Here is a 16,704-nt window from a genome sequence, read left to right as displayed (position 1 = left end):
TTCACCCTATTAGTGTCTATGAACAGAAATGCAATGAAATCCGCATCGAATTTCATGCTGCAGAAACTGCTGAATTTTATAAACTGCAAAATCTTGTTACACAATCAAAACATTGTGCATGCCTAAGCAATAAACACTAGATGCATATTTCAGCAAAATTAGTTCAAAATAAAAGGTAAATACGTTCGCTCTTTTTTTTTTTTTCATTATTTGTATGTTTCTACAATGGAAAAAAACTGAAATTCTCATTTTTGACGAGAAGTTCGTTATAACAGGAATTTTCTGTGTGATTGTGAACTGTCATTATAACGGACTTTTGTTGTATGTCAGGTATATTCATTGTTGTGCTCTTATAGTATCTTCGTAGACATTTAAATTCCTCTGCACGAAACGAACCCACTGAAGACGTCATTCAAAACGGCTTCTGCGTGCAAGAGATGGCGTAAGACCGTAACCGTAAGGTGCGAAAAAAGTTTAAGGACAATCGAAACACCGCTATATCTTAACACTTAAACGACCGCTCACGAGATTTCTCGTGTTTGAAAACTGAGACGTAAAAAACCAGCAACGAGATTTCTCGTTTTTATCTCTTTTCTGTGAAAATCATCTGTTCTAACAGAACTTGCTAAGTATTTCAAAATATTCGAGCGAATTCGCATGTTGCAGGACTTAGTGCGTATACATCTTCAGCTTGCTTGACACTGTTCGGTATTCTCATAATAATTTCAGTTTAAAGAAAATTAAATTCCCTCGATCAATGTCAAGAAAGAACAATAATTTGTGTTAATGAGTTTTCCGGAGTTTTACGCAGGACGATTTGTCCGATATATCAAGCGATAAGAGATACTAACCCCCGGCCCGGCAGACATAGTTCGCCATACGGGGTTCCCCGAAGGGAGCATTTATTTTCTCCACAAAAAAAAAAAAAAAAAAAAAAAAAAAAAAATCAACTTTACATCTTGGCCCAGGGAGCAACCATTAACAACTCGCGAGCAGCAATTTAGTGTCCCTGGGGTTTATAATAATTGCTTCACGTAAGTATTATATTTTACATTGTAATTATCACACTGTAGATACACATTCACATATCACACATGAGTCCGACAATCATTTGATCTTTCAACATAAAAAAAGAGAAGAGAAAAAAAAAAAAAAAAAAAAAAAAAACCTATACACACATCAGGTCATCTGAAATACACGAAGCAAATCAGTCCGTCAATCAGCTAATTTTGCACGAGATCGAAGAACACTGTACTACAAGTTATATTTCAGTCGATTTTATGCATTGTAACCATGTATTAGATATTAACATATATTTTATGTGCACTGCTCCACACATGCTATCACGAACAAAAGTTTACATATTTTCGTAAAAAATCAGTATATGACATAAATTTTAAAAAAATTGTAGTACGTATTATTAAAATTTACAGTATAACTCAGCAACAAAAAAGATCAAAGTGAGAACTTTACATTGAAAAAATGGTATACGCTAATCCAGTCTAAATCAGAACGACTACTTCTTAACCGAACATGTACCTCGTACACATTATTCTTCGGAATTTCTAACGAATCGGCACATGCCGGAATGTGTGTTCCGAGTGTATGCTTGACCCAAACGTATTCATGTTGTCGAGTTGCGCTTGTTTCGAGTTCATGCGGCCATCTGGCTTCCATTTTCTGAGGTAAGGATGGAAATGCTTGAAATTTGAATTTTCATGTTTTGTGAGTATCGTGTTGTAGGCCTGCCTGCTCTCTGCGGGGAGACCTTTTCAAATGGGAGATCGGCTCACACAAGGCACGAAGTAATTGTATTACTGATTCTGAAGATAGTGTGTATGATGGTGACTATTTAGAAAATTGTGAATGGTATGTCCGAAATAGTGATAGTGATGACGAGATTATTGTGCGCAAAACGTAAAACTATGAAACTAAATATAATTTTTAAGGTTCATAAGTATGTGGATTTTTAATTTCTTATATGTATTTGTTTTCATTTCCAAACGAGAAAATCGCCGGTCTTAGAGTAAAATAATATGTGTTCATTTAAGAGTGTTAAAATACTTTTGCTTGTTATAAGTGCCTAAAAATTCTAGAGTGACAATTACAAGTGGAGTACTAATAATTTCCCGACTAAAAATAATTTAGCATTTAGCATTTTGGCATCGAAATTAATATGAAAGTTTTATCTTTCGGTCACTTAATCAATCTTAAATTCATTGAAGCACTCAAAGTAAACAGTATTATCTATGTTTTATCGGGACATTTTTTGGGCGTTTTCCAATTATTTCCTCGAATATGATTGATGAGAATTTCTAGAAACATCTCTAACGTAAATTCTGCGAAGATTATCAAAATGGTTCCTATATACATACTAGGCCTACGAGATTAACTTAGACTGTCATCTAATTGTTCGGACATCACTGGAACCAAACAAAATTTACGTGGTTTCTCAAAGTATGAAATATATTATCATACTTTAGAAATTATGAGCGAAGTCACTTTAACAAATTGTCCACAAATAAATATTGAAATTGATTATTGATTAATAAAAATACCGTAATACGTATCTGGGGAGTGGGTAACTTTTCACCAATCCTGAAAAAAGACTCATCGTTGCCTGGCGGCTATTCTGATAAGAATTTCTGAATGGTTTCGATTTTTCCCGACAGGGGAGACACTATCAGTCAACTTATATATTTGAATTAGTGATGCATCAACTACTTTGGATATCGTTTGCTAAACATAATCTGTGCTAGGAAATGTGTCAAGAAAAAGTTTAAACGACTTAATTAGGAGGTAAATACTATTAATTAATATACAGGGTGGTCCTGTAAGTGCTGATGCGGCCTTTATCTCATTGACCGTTCGTCGTAGAGGTGTGTGTGATTACAGTTTAAAAAATACTGGAAAGGCGTTCAAAAATTACCCTGTACTAGTTTCGAGAGTGAAATTACAGTCTGTAACAAAATAAAAAAAAATCTAAATTTTCATACGGTCCTCCCGTCTTTTAACTCCAATCAGAAAGTTGTTGTCCTGTTTCTCCCGAGGCCAACAAAAAAGTGCAATATTCTCTGAGATATTCGAATTCAAAAATCGGAGAAAAGATGGGAAAGGACAGCATAAATGGCAGAAAGGAAAGTTGTCCGTTAATTTTCGCTGTCCTTTCATAACTTTTCTCCGATTTTTGAATTCCAATATTTCAGCTAATATTGCACTTAGATATTTTCTGTTCGTCTCAGTAGACACGGGGCAACAACTTTCTAATTGGAAGTTAGAAGACAATGGGACCGTATAAATTTTTATTTTTATTTTGTAACACACTGTATTTTCACTCTCAAAACTGATTACCAGTAATTTTTCAACACATTTTGAGCATTTTTTACACTGAAACCATACCTCTAGGGCAAACGGTTGATGAGATTAAAAACTGCATTAGAGCTTACAGGACAGCCTGTATAAGGTGGTGCAAAGTAACCCTATTACGCCTTACTTACGGTTACTTTGTGCGAAAAATTTTAAAATTCAGTTGAATCCCGTTATAGCGAACTTTCAAAGAGACCGGAGAAATCACTTCGTTGTAACGAAATTTCGTTATAATGAACTTCCAGGTTTTTACATTGTTCCTATGTAAACTTATTTGAGAGGGAGATTAGAAAAGTGTTCGTTAAAACGAGATTTCCGCTCTAACAGTATTCGTTAAAACGGGATTCGACTGCATTCATTCAAAAAAAAATTGTGATGACTTTTTATGGCAACAATCCATCACCATAATTGTCGAGAAAAAATATCATTTTACATATTTGCTATGTGTAGCATCAGGTTTTTCTTAATAAACTCTCAAAAACGACCAAAAAACTCTCAAAAGAATCCCCGTGTTACGGTACTACATTTCTATTTCCCAAAAGCAGTACTTCAGTTCTTTTAGTTTATTTTTAACCTAATTTTACAGCTTTTTAAAGTAACGAACTAAGAGCATGAAAACACAAAAGAGGAACTAAAAAGAGAAGAGTGTTCAGATATCTCCGGTCGTTTTCCCACAAGCCTGCTAAGGCTCAGTTAAGATAATGTCGGCATCGATGGGCTTAATCGATATAAACGACAGGTGTTATCCGGGAATTTCTAGATCAAAGCCTTGAAATTTTCACTTGGACAACCCTCTTGAGAGTCGTATAATTCCTATTAAACAGAATTTTCCTAGAATCGGTTTATTTGAATGCTTTTATCCCTAGCAATTGCGGCCTCTCTTCAAAAGACGGGATTACCTTTAATTCAGTGAGAACTTTTCTACTTAGGGATTTTCTAGGTACGCTTTACACACAAATTCATATCAGATTCATTCGCGAACTTCGTTGATCAAACTTCGTATATGAATATTTTCAAGATAGGATCGGTGGGATTCTTCAAGGTTTATGTTTCGACACATATGACATACAGGGTGTCCTATAAATTTTACAAATAGTTTGAAAATTTATAAAAAATGGAAATAAGTGGCATACTTGAATGCGGTTCGCGAAAAAGTCATTTTCACGAGAGAGGATTTTGTTTTTGGTGCAGAAAAAATATATAGTTCCATTTTTGCCGATAGAGGACGCTGCACGAAAAATCATGAGTGGTTCGACCTATAAGCGTAGCCAGTTTGTCTCGTACAAGAGCCAGAATTCTCCTTTTCTTCATGTCAAATCTGGCACACCCCGGGGTTCGGTCCTCTCGCCTTTATTATTTTTAATTTACATAAATGATCTACCCGACTCCATAAACTGCCGCATTAGAATCTTCGCTGATGACTGTGTCACCTATAAAACAATGTCCAATCTTTCTGACCAAGAATCTCTCCAACACAACCTTAATATTATTTCCAAATGGTGCTCAACCTGGGAATTACCCCTCAATTTCTCAAAAACTGTTTTTATGAAACTGACCCGTAAAAGAATCCCTCACGAATTCCCCTATTCTATGAACGACTCTTTGATCTCTGAGGTTTCCCAATATAAATACCTGGGCATTATAATCTCTTCCGATCTCCGCTGGAACCTTCACGTTGATTATATCTTTAATAAATGTCTCAAAAAACTGTTTTTCCTTCGCCGTAACCTAAAATACTCCACTCGTCATGTTCGTCACTTGTGCTACCAAACATATATTCTCCCTGCCCTCTCCTATGCCTGTGAAGCCTGGGACCCCCACACCCAAACCAACATGGACAAATTAGAATCTATCCAAAATAAGTCCACTCGTTTTATTTTCAACTGTTGGTCTTCACATGTCTCTATAACGAAACTCAAGCGACAACTCAATATCCAACCGCTCTCCTCTCTTCGACTTATCTCTCGTTTAACTTTTCTTTACAAACTCCTCCATGGGGTTTTTAATATTGACACATCCAATATTCTAATCCAACCTTCACATTTCTCTGTTAGACTCAATCATTCCAAAAAATTACAGCCCATCTTTGCCTCTTCAGATTGTCACAAATTTAGCTTTTTCCCAAGAACTATTATCGACTGGAACAACCTACCATCAAATATTGTAGATTGCACTACGATTTCTGAATTTTCTCGTACCATCAATCGACACTTTTGTCATATATAATTCCGCATCCTCTTGTGTAGGCCTCGGCCAAACAATATTGTATAAATAAATAAATAAATAAAAGCCTGTTTTCGGTCTCTTCTGTGTGCGAAACGTCCGTAAAGTTATAGCCGGTGATTCGTGGTTTAGGTAAAACCCCTTCACCAATAGTGCTGTAACCACCAATTTTCACATGAGTGAGAAAACTAAGTTAGAGCGACAGTAACAGGAAAATTCATAAATAAGCTGTTAAATCGTACATCCTGATTTTTATGAATCTGATTTACATATTTCCAGTGTTTAGCTTCCGTTCAGAGCGCCCCCCTCCCCAAAATTTGAAATAATTTTTTGTACCAATAAAACCCTCTTCGTGGAAACAACTTTTTCGCAAACGGCATTCTAACACATAGCAATCTTATAATTTTTTAAAATAAATTTTTAAACTGTATAAGAATTTATATATGCAACACCCCGTATTTTATGATTTACACACGCACTCGAAGGTAAAATATTCTGAAAATCAAGATACTTACGTTTTGGCCCCTGCTCACTAAACTTGCCAATTCAACCATTTCGATGCCAAACTGACTGAAAGCTTTGACAAACTCTGTGAAGTTGGCTACGTTTTCTAACCTATTTAAACTAATAGACATCTAGAAAAGAAGAAGAAGAAAAAAAATTAAAAATCTTAAGAAAAACTTTTATAGTACATTCGGATAACAGGGAATAGTCGGGTATAATATGGGCTACCAGGTTTTCTCTGCCTTCAGGGATGGCCTCCAAATGGAACAGTGATAAACAACTTCAAAATGTCCCTCCCACCCGCTTACAGTGCTACAGAGTCAATATCGCTCTGTTGTCACCATCACCACGGCTACTATACCAGAATATTCGTTTTTCCACTTCCAGAAATTTACCGTATTCTCCTGCGTATAATCCGCGGTGGCGGATAATCCACATGCGAAATTTGAAAAAAAGCAAAAATAGCAACATATAATCCGCGTCGCGTATTATCTGCAGTATTTGAAAAATAAATAAATATAAACTTATCTTGTGTTTCAATAATCAATCCATTGGTACACTAATTAATGTAATTTCGTAAATTTATTTACCAAGCAATAGCATTATTTACACACGAAACAAAATTTAAAGTTCAATCGAAAACCATCAAATCAGACGCATCAGAATACTCACCAGGTTGATAACATCATTTCTCTGCAGCCGTAGATATAATCCACACTTTTCAATGTTTAACCACGTTTTTAACAGATAATCCGCGGATTATACGGAGGAAAATACGGTACAAATTTTCCAAAAATGTTAATTAATTATTGGAAATGTCCCAATAATTTGAAACTAAGCACAAGGTACATCACAGGTGTTGTATTTTATTGCACTGTGCTCATTCTTAGGTAGCGATTCTCTCCTGTTAGATGAAACGCTGTTTTTTCACAGATGGTATGTCTGGTAATATGGAATGCTGTAAGTATTATCTGACAAGAATAGGGTCCCTAAGTGTCGCCCTCGAAGAAATTAGGAAAGAAAAATTAAGTACATTCATATCACTCAGAAACAAATAAAAACCAAAATCTTAGAGGTAGAATGCAGTTATTAAATCACAAAAAATAATAATAATTAAAAATGACAAGTCGGCTACTTATCGCTTCTCGCGGTGGATATCTATATAAAAACTTCTTTCCTCCAGCAAACCTCTATTTTTTCTATAGAAAAATTAGTTATTTCTCTTTTTTTTTCTTTCATTGTCTGTGCTGTACTTGATCACGTGTCGTTTTAATGGCGTCAATCTAACATTCTAGACTTGCGCGATTTTTAAACAACCATTCTCTGCCCCTCTATTAGCGTTCCAAAAATTCATATTTGCAATTTTTTTTGAGCGATCTGTAATAATTCCGCCGGATTTCATCGTATTTTTACGCATATTTAAATGAATAAAATCAGAGGTAATTTCGTCAAAATTTTGAAGACGTCACCTTAAGACCCTTTCCTTGTGAGTTGGGCCAGAACAGCTCTTCACGACGGAAAGTTTGGTAAGATAGAGGAAAGATCTATAAATTGTGTGTGTGTCCTGTTCTCTGTGGCTAATTGGTGTAAATTAGCGTGTGCTTAATCTTTTTGGTATATTTACTTTATTATTATTTCATTTTTATCTTATGTTAATCCTGATTGAATCGTGCTCAATGTTTTCTGATGAATTGTTTCCATAGAGTATATAATTGTTTCATTTGTTGAATAAATAGAAGATACTCTCTCCGACACGACCCAGTCTCCCAGGAGTTGAGGAGAGGAAGTTGCCTTGCACAACAGCTCTGGGCGCGAGCAGTCATCAATCAATCAACCAATCTCTGTGGCAGCCCCCGATTGTTTTGTGGCAGAATAGTGTTACGAAAATTGTGTGAATAGTCCTTATTTATCATTTAGTATGCCATCTTTCCGACATTAACGCATTTCTCTGTAAATCTCGCCGAATTGAAGAGAGACTTGGCACGTTTGACGACATCTGGATAAATTGGCGACGTCATGAAGCCGAAGGAAAGGGTGGGATGTTCCTAGAATATGGTAAAACTCTCTCTCGAAGCTTTTCCCCCCTGTTTGTATAAGAGCACCGCCAGAGCAGAACCATAAGGAGTTTGTTGATACCATAAGGAGTTCGTACAAATACGAGATTTCTTGTCCATGAGAGAAGCCGTCCTCACGAGGCGCTCTGTTTAGCGTATTTCGTTAAATCGCTGCTTGTGAATACGTGCACATAGCTATTCTGTAAAATAAATCTGTTTTGTTCTTCGAGTTGCTTAGGGGCCATTCAAGTATTACGTAAGCAGATTTTCAGCCATTTTCGCCCATTTCGGGCATTTGCCAAGCTCTGACGAACTTTTAAAGTAGTCTATGGTTCGATGCAAAATTTTTCAACAATCGATCGAAAAATGTAGATTTGTATATGAAGAACAGACATACATACATACACATCCATATATATGATAAAACGATAAACTTGTCAAAGCATAGACATGAAACCAAATTTTATAAAAATACGAGGTTTCAGGTCGCTCTACGATGTTTCAAATTGGAATAATCGGAAAAATAAAAGTGATATATTTTTTTCGTATTATCAAGAAATGTTCTATACTAATGATTTCTTTTTTGCAGGCGTACAAGTGACTTCAAAGTAATTGATAATTTCCAAAGCGTTTGAAGTCAGTTCGTGTAAATCGATTAGTTAAGTATAAATTTAATTCTCCCTTCCCTACTGTCAACTTGAACGCTGTTTGTAACATTAAACGATTCCCGCTGCCTTGATTAATGGTTGTTATTTGCATAATTTTAACATGATCCCGTTCATGGTTATGCCATGGTATCCTATAATCGAGTATATACTTATGTAAATATTAGCTATCATGGAATAAATTTACTCTGCGACCGAATTTAGTGGTGATTAGAGATGAGATTCCAAATCAGAGTGGGTTATATAATTATACTGGGTGTCCTGTAAGTCCTAATTCAGCCTTTATCTCATCAGCCGCTCGTCGTAGAGGTATGGTTCCGATTTAAAAAATGCTCAAAATGTGTTCAGAAATTACCCTGTACCAATTTCGAGAGTGCAAATACTGTGTATTACAAAATAAAAAATTTAAATTTTTATACTTCCCGTGTTCTTCAACTTTTTTAGGACTGAGTCTAAGCCCTATTTTCTGAGCCCCCTTCCCCTAAATAAAAAAATTTACGTTTTTAAGTTTAATATTCGCTGAGATATTTGAATTCAAAAATCGGAGAAAGTGGTGGGAAAGGTGTTCGAACTTTAAGGAGCGTATGGGTTACACTCCATTGGAAGCGTGTAACGTATCACGGGGAAATAAAGTGATCTGGAACAGCACCGCGGGTCACTTACGTGATCTGTGAAGTGTGCCGTGGACCGCTTAAATCAGGGGTTCTTAACCTTTTTGAGCAGCGACCCCCAAATCAACAAGATCAGCTTCGCGTCCCATGGAACTATTTACTTTTTGAAATTGGTAAAACCAGTAATGCAAATAAGTGCGTTTCTAACATGACTAAGTGGGTATGTACGACCCATCTAGAAAGTCCCTGCTGATCAAGTTTGGGTTGCGACCCATAGGTCAAGAATCCCTGGCTTAAATGGTCTGAAAATGGGCCGCTAGCTGTTCAAGTGATCCGTTTAGCCGCGGGTAACATAAGGGATGTGGAACTGCACCGGAGGCCGTTTAAATGCTCTGAAACTGTGCCCCCCCCCGGATCACTTAAGTTAGCTGTAAATGTGTCGTTAATGTCGGCAGCTGCTTCAGTGATGCAGAACTGCACTACGGGCCACTGAAGTACTGTGTTTTGAGTGTCTCAAGTGATCTAGAAATGTGCCTTTAGCCACTTAAGTGATTTGAACTTTAAATTATTAAACATTTGAATGATTTCCGATTGTGCCGCGGTTCACTCAAGCGATATGTAAATACGCCGCACGCGCGCTTTATTTATGCGATCTGGAACTGTGTTTCGGGTCACTTAAATAATCTGTGAATATGTCGCCAAACTCTTATGTAATTTGGAAATGTGCCGCGGGCCATTTAAGTGATGCGGATCATTACCGTGTCTCACCAAAGTTCTCCGTAAATGTGCATCTCAATTTAATTTTACAAAAGTAGGTTTGAGGTCGCGGGCCCCCATAAAATGAGTCCGAGGGCCATATTTGTCCCGCGAGCCACGGGTTGAGCATATATGGCATAAACCAGAGGTCGTCAACCTTTTTCCAGTCGTGTGAGCACTGCCCTTACCCATCACTAAAAGAAGGGCATCCTTATGGCAAGTTTGATGCACGAATGCACGGAATCTAGATGATTTCGATCCTTGAATGGAATTTGAACAAGGTGGTTTAATTGAAACATTGATAAAATGCTCGCGAGCACCAGATCAGCTCTCTAGGTGCTTCAGGGAGCATCATGGTGCTCGCGAGCACTGTGTTGATGATGCCTGGCATAAACTAACGAACAAGAGACAGAGCAACAACTTTCTAACTAGAAGTGAGAGAACGGTGGGGGCATATAAGAATTTAGATTGTTTTTTTAATGACAAATTGTATTTTCACTTTCAAAATTGTTACAGAGTGGTTTCTGAACACATTTCGAACTTTTTTCTTTCAAGCTGGAACTATACCTCTACGACGATCGGTTTATAAGATAAAGGCCGAGTTAGGACTTACAGGACACCCTGTATATGGGAAAAAAGTACATTACTCTAAATTAAGATTCTCTCGTTTAGCCATAAATTATAGGTCACTGATGTGTAGCCCACGTCTCCTGAGACGAACCAACTTATATCCTCTAGGGGTGGACAGAGCTGGGGTCACGGTTGGTCTAGAGGAGGTCACTCATGCGAATATGTAAGTTTGAGATCAAGCTTATATGCTATTTTTAATCAGTTGTATAAGTGATAAAAGAGTCATAACAATTAAATGAATTGTCTTATGCCTTGATTACACTATAACAGTTTGATAAAAGATTTTTGATAAAACTTGAAGGAGAAAAACAACCAATAAAAATTGGATGCATTTGCTCGAATGTAACCGATGCGTTGTTTAGTTGCATTTTTGAAGTTGTATAAAATAACTTTTCTAAAACTTTTATAGTGCGATCCCGGTTTTAAGCCTTAATTACACTATAAAAATTTTGTAAAAGATATTTTATCCAATTTTTATACTGTGAGACTGGGATTACACTTTGAAAGTTTCATTAAAGCACATTTATAAAACTTTAAAAATGCAATCTATGAGGTTATGTGTTGCATTTGGCCGAATGTATCCGGTAGCTTTATTAGTTGCATTTTTCAAGTTTTATAAATGCATATTTGTGGAAGTTTTATAGTTTAATCTGGGCTTTACAAGCCACGTCACAAGTATGCAGTTTGCACCAAGATTCTTGCTATTCTGATTTTTATTAAGTCGTACAAAAGTTTATCTCATAAAATTTTGCCTGATAGGAAAAGTATGAACAACTACAGTTTTTTGGAGTTTATGACCGGGATTAAACTATAAAAGTTTTATAAAATTTCTTTTATAAAAATTGAAAAATGTGCGTCGGTTACATTTAAGCGAATATAATCAATAGTCTTATTGTTTGTTTTTCAAGTTTTGTAAAAGAACTTTTATCATACTTTTATAGTGTATACCAGGTCTAAGTCATGGGTCCCTAACGTTTTTAGCCCGACTTAAAATCAATAACATGTTCAACTTCGCAACACATGGGTGTATTTCGAATTCAAAAAATGCTTGTAAACGAAATGTTTGGTTTTCGATACATAATTAGTGAAACTCTAGTGGCGCAACTCCGAACCCATTTCGGAAGTCTCTGCGACCACAGTGTGAATCACAACTAATACATAAATAATAGCAGGTTTATTTTAATGCACTTTTTTGATGAGTTCTTGTTAAGAATGTGATTTTCCAAGCAACGGAAAAGCTTATTTAACAAATGATGTGAGAAATACTGTCTAAACAGAGTCGTCTTGGTTTCAAAAACAGAAAACTTTTGACAAATTTTGCAAGAGAAACAAGAAACTGAATAACTGCATTATTTATCGAAGAATTTTTTTTTACAAATTGGTATTAGGTAGACACGGATCTTTACCAAATTTTAGCTCTATATAAAATTACTTCTACAGGAAATTTTTTTTTTCAGATCTATCTGGTTTTGCAACCAAGCTATGGGAATCAGTCAGGTTTTGCAACCAAGCTATGGGAATCAGTCAGGTTTTGCAACCAAGCTATGGGATCTATCTGGATTTTCAACCAAGCTGTGCGATCTATTTGGTTTTGCAACCAAGCTAAATGATCTATCTGGATTTTCAACCAAGCTGTGGCATCAGTCTGGTTTGGTAACTAAGCTATAGGATCAATCTAGTTTTGCAACCAAGCTATGCGATCCATCTGGGCTTTTGAAACTAATATCTTCACTCATCTGGTTTTGCAACCAACTGCTACTTTCACACTGCAAAAAAATCGGATCTATCTGCTTTTGGAACTAGACCGCTCAATAAAGCATTTTCACGCTGTGGAAACAAGTTTCCTTTCGACAATTTGTTGTCCGCAAAATAGTATTGAGATAAAGTTGCAGTCTCTTCAATCGGAGAAATTCAGGAAATTTTTTGTATAAAAGGAATCAAATTCTTCACGTAAATTTGCCATCAAACCCCATATTCGTACGTCAATTTGTTCCATTTTTGCGAAGTCTGGTAATTTCTACTCCACCACACAATTTCTGGACTTCTCCCACACAATTCTCTCCTAAGCATAATGTTGGCAAGAAATAATATCGATGTAAGTCTAGACGGTCTTCCGCAGTCTCTTTCCGTAATTTGAAGTGATTCATTCGGATACTTTTATAATGAATTAAAGTTGTTTGTTGCGGATTCCAAATTAATTAAGACATTAGTTATTTTCCGACAGAAAACCGCGAGGTTTCATAATTTCAGCCATTCTAATAAATCTGATCGTTTTTAAAGTTTAAAATTTCCTCAAAACAGTTCAGTATTTTCTGAGTACGAGACGTTTTTTAGGCGACATTTATTAATTTTTCAATGCATGTTGGAGGTCTTGTAGAGCACTCAACCCTTTCAGACCCGATCATACTTTTATTTATTTATTTATTTATTTTGAAATTTTCAAAATGTTTTTGCATTTTTGATACTCAAAAAATGCCGGCAAATCTTAATTTTTTCAATTTTTTTTATGAAGAATTTATTCATTTCGTTCAAATGTTTTGAGCCAAGGTGATACATACTATATTCATCTTCACACACAGTTTTTTACAGAATTTTATTACTAAATTTTATGTAATAAATAACACATTTCCCGGAGGTTTTCTCCTGGAAGCGATCTCAAAATTCTCGTCTGGAAGCTCAACTTTAAGTACTGTCCTTAAAGTTCGTATATTAACCATATTTCTAACTCAAAACTTACACAATCCTTTAAGCCAGAGCTTAACTCCCTGGGGTGAACAGAAAAATTCTACAGTGAGAAAAAGCTACCCACATAAATGTGGCACCATGGTCTGAAAGGGTTAAGACTGGGTTTCTCAACCTATGGGTCGCGACCAAAAAATAACCAATTTCGGGGGCCCCCCGAGATGGGTCGTATCTATCGAGCCATGATTTTATAATATACAGTATTTTTTGTGGGGAAGTAGTCGGCATCCTAAATGACATTACATTGTTACATAAATGAACAAGAATACTGAAAATAATCTACGTAACATTAAACAAACATCAATGAAAATTCAGATATGACGAGAATTTGAAATTAAGGAAAGAACAATGTAATTCTAGAATTGATGAAAGAAATCATTCTAGAATTATCTTTCAATAATTTGGGGTCATGGCCCTCCCGTCCAGGAGCAGGGCCCCTAGGCTGGGATCTTCGGCGGGCCCCCTCTATAGTGAATCTATAGCGTAAAAAAAAAATAATGAGAATCGTCCCGGGCCACAGTACTGAAGCCCTATCTGCCCCCACTCTTGTGAGGGCTATGTTTGTGGCCCCTGTTTGTTTCGGGGGCCCGTTGGCTGACCTGTTAAGATGCCATGGGCTGGTTCCACTGATTTCGAACATATTGTTAGTCAAAGATATTTTGGATAAGAATTTAAGAATTTTTTAAAATTAAAAATAGACCGATGGGTTGCGAAATTGATATCATATTGTTGATTTTGGGTCTCAGCTGAAGAGAGTTAAGAACCCCCTGGGTTAAGACATGAAATAGAAATTCCAAAGGATAGTTTTTCCTGTGTCAGTGACACGTCTCGACACATTCCCAAAAGCGCTAGTGACGTTTCGTTTTTGTTACATTTTGTTGACGTTGTTTAAGTACATATTTGATAGTATCTTGTCAAAAAAAATCTGTTTACTTCAACCAGGAATCACTACTGCCTTACCCTGTCCTTAGTACTGAGCAACTGCTTGACGACGACAGTGTCCGCCAGGAGCAAAACTCTGGTGACCGAAGACAAGAGGGATCTGGCAGCTCTCACCAAGTGGTGCTTGTCCGCATAAGGCCTCAGCTGTCCCCCATCGTCGTGCTGAACTTCACACAAGTGCTCTATCATAGAACCTGCAGAGACAAACTAAAAATATAACGAACAGTCAACCCCGAAGGTTTCGAACAGCTGGCTGATGCGGAGATGAATCTTGGAATGAAAATTCGACGGGCTTTGCGGGGGTCCGAAGCCACGTCCTCTCAGTTACAAGGGAAGCACTATAGCCCCCTAGACCACAAAGCTAACGGATCCTCTTTCCTCCTTCGCATCAGCCAGCTGTCAAAACTTTCGTAGTAATAGCGGAGAGTGACATCATCTTCGGAACAGTCAACGTTTGCCGTATTATGTCAAGGTGCACTCAACACCAGGAAACAATTGTAGTTCTTTGCTATAATGATCTCTTAAGATCACAGGAAGGCCCTGTAGTAAGTAGTAGGGCAAAAATGTGAAATGGAAAAGGGGGGGGGGAAGCACCACACACAACTTGCAAATGTCTCTTCGGCAACTAGAGTCCATTGCAGCAAACGTTGGCGATTCCGATTTAAAATCACTGGGTCACATAAAAGGATGAAAATTGAACGAGGGTTTCGTTGAGGAAACCAGTGCGTTTGATGCGTTTCTAGAGTGATCCGGTTGTTTTTTCGTGCGTTTCTGGATCGGTTCTGTTTTTTTTTTTTTTTTTTGGGGTTTTTTTGGTGCGTTTCTGGAGTGGTCCGGGGCGCGGTAGCCAGGTCGATAAGAGGCTCGCCTAAAGTACCAAAGGATCTTTAGAGGTGTCGCGAGTTCGGTACCCGGTTCGTCTTTGCCAGACAACTTTCCTGACACGGGTAGAACAAAAAAACGGCGACTTGACCGCAGCAAAAAATTGCTACCGCAAGGAGACCCCATCGAGGGGTCAGCGCACCAACCTCTCGATGAGTATAAAAAAGCAAGCCTGCCGTTCGGAATCGGCAATAAACTGTAGGTCCCGGTCTACTTAACCCTCGTGTGCAGAAAATGACCGTGGTGCGACAAAAATGGTCAAATGGAGTGGTTCGATTGTTTTTTTTTGTTTTTTTTGGTGCGTTTCTGGAGTGGTCCGGTTGTTTCTTGGTGCGTTTCTGGAGTGGGACTGCACTACTCCAGAAACGCACCAAAAAACAACCGAACCACTCCCGAAACGCAGCAAACACTACTACTCACGTCACTGGAAATGATATTAAAAGAGAGAGAGATATCAATTCCATTAATTTTTTTTTTTTTAATTTATGGGACACCCTGTACATTACTCTTTGGAAAATATATGGCATTTCAAGTAATTGCACACACGTCATTTGAAAAAAAAATTCAATTGGAAGTACGTTTCTCTCTCTAAATTGAATGGTTGCAGAAATATCTGATGAGCAAAAAATTGACGGCCTGTATATACAGGGTGATTCAGAAAAAACCACCGCCAACCTGAAAGGGCAATTCAAACATACGATAACAATCCAAAATCACACAGGATTATTTAGGTTCGCAAACGCCATCCACAGCCACTACAGGGAGTCGATGCGTCACACACTTTTGAAGCAATCCCTAGTTCGGCAAGCATCAAGTCGCGATTCCGACAACCTAAATACGTTACGGGTCAACACATACCCTCAGACTACACATTGCAGCATGTACCGATTCGTTAAAAATTCTGAGTGTCTGTGCGGGCCTCTGACTTATTTATGTTGTCAGAATTGCGACTTGGTGCTTGCTGAGTTCGGGATCGCTTTGAAGTGTGTGTGACGCAACAACTCCCTGTAGCGGGGTTCCGAATGGCGTTTTCGCACCTACATAGTGTCCCGCAATGGAACGAAGCCTTTCACTACCCGGGGATACAGACATGGTATTACAGTCTATAATTTGACAAGCATTTCATATAGAGTGTCCCACAATCGACTGACGGTTTCCAAAATGAGATAGCAAGAAAATGCACGGCGACAGATATTGAAGTAATTCTTGCAGAATATAACAATGTGCGAAGTCAGGAGTTTCAACTACGTCATTCATGTCGCAAGGAATGTTGCGCTGTCTCTCCTGATGACAACAAAACATTTTCCATTTTTTCTAAGTGCAATACTG

General features: G+C 37.4%; 1 protein-coding gene across 1 annotated transcript in view; it reads right to left on the bottom strand.

Moving 5' to 3' along the window:
- alpha-Catr (alpha-catenin related) overlaps positions 1-16,704 on the bottom strand; it is a 278,683-nt gene that overhangs the window by 95,307 nt on the left and 166,672 nt on the right. Inside the window, exons 4-5 of the mRNA XM_089245109.1 lie at positions 14,512-14,687; positions 6,105-6,224 (exon numbers count right to left, since the gene is read on the bottom strand). Of these exons, the coding sequence (XP_089101235.1) occupies positions 6,105-6,224; positions 14,512-14,687 (296 nt within the window). The remainder of the gene's footprint in view (positions 1-6,104; positions 6,225-14,511; positions 14,688-16,704) is intronic.

Source organism: Pholcus phalangioides, unplaced genomic scaffold (genome assembly GCF_987345545.1).
Source record: "Pholcus phalangioides strain wild (caught in Gottingen) unplaced genomic scaffold, Ppha-v1.0 ptg000015l_1, whole genome shotgun sequence".
Classification (NCBI taxonomy): domain Eukaryota; kingdom Metazoa; phylum Arthropoda; class Arachnida; order Araneae; family Pholcidae; genus Pholcus; species Pholcus phalangioides.
The sequence above is the reverse complement of the archived record's forward strand: the minus strand, read 5'-3'. Positions and strand labels throughout refer to the sequence as shown.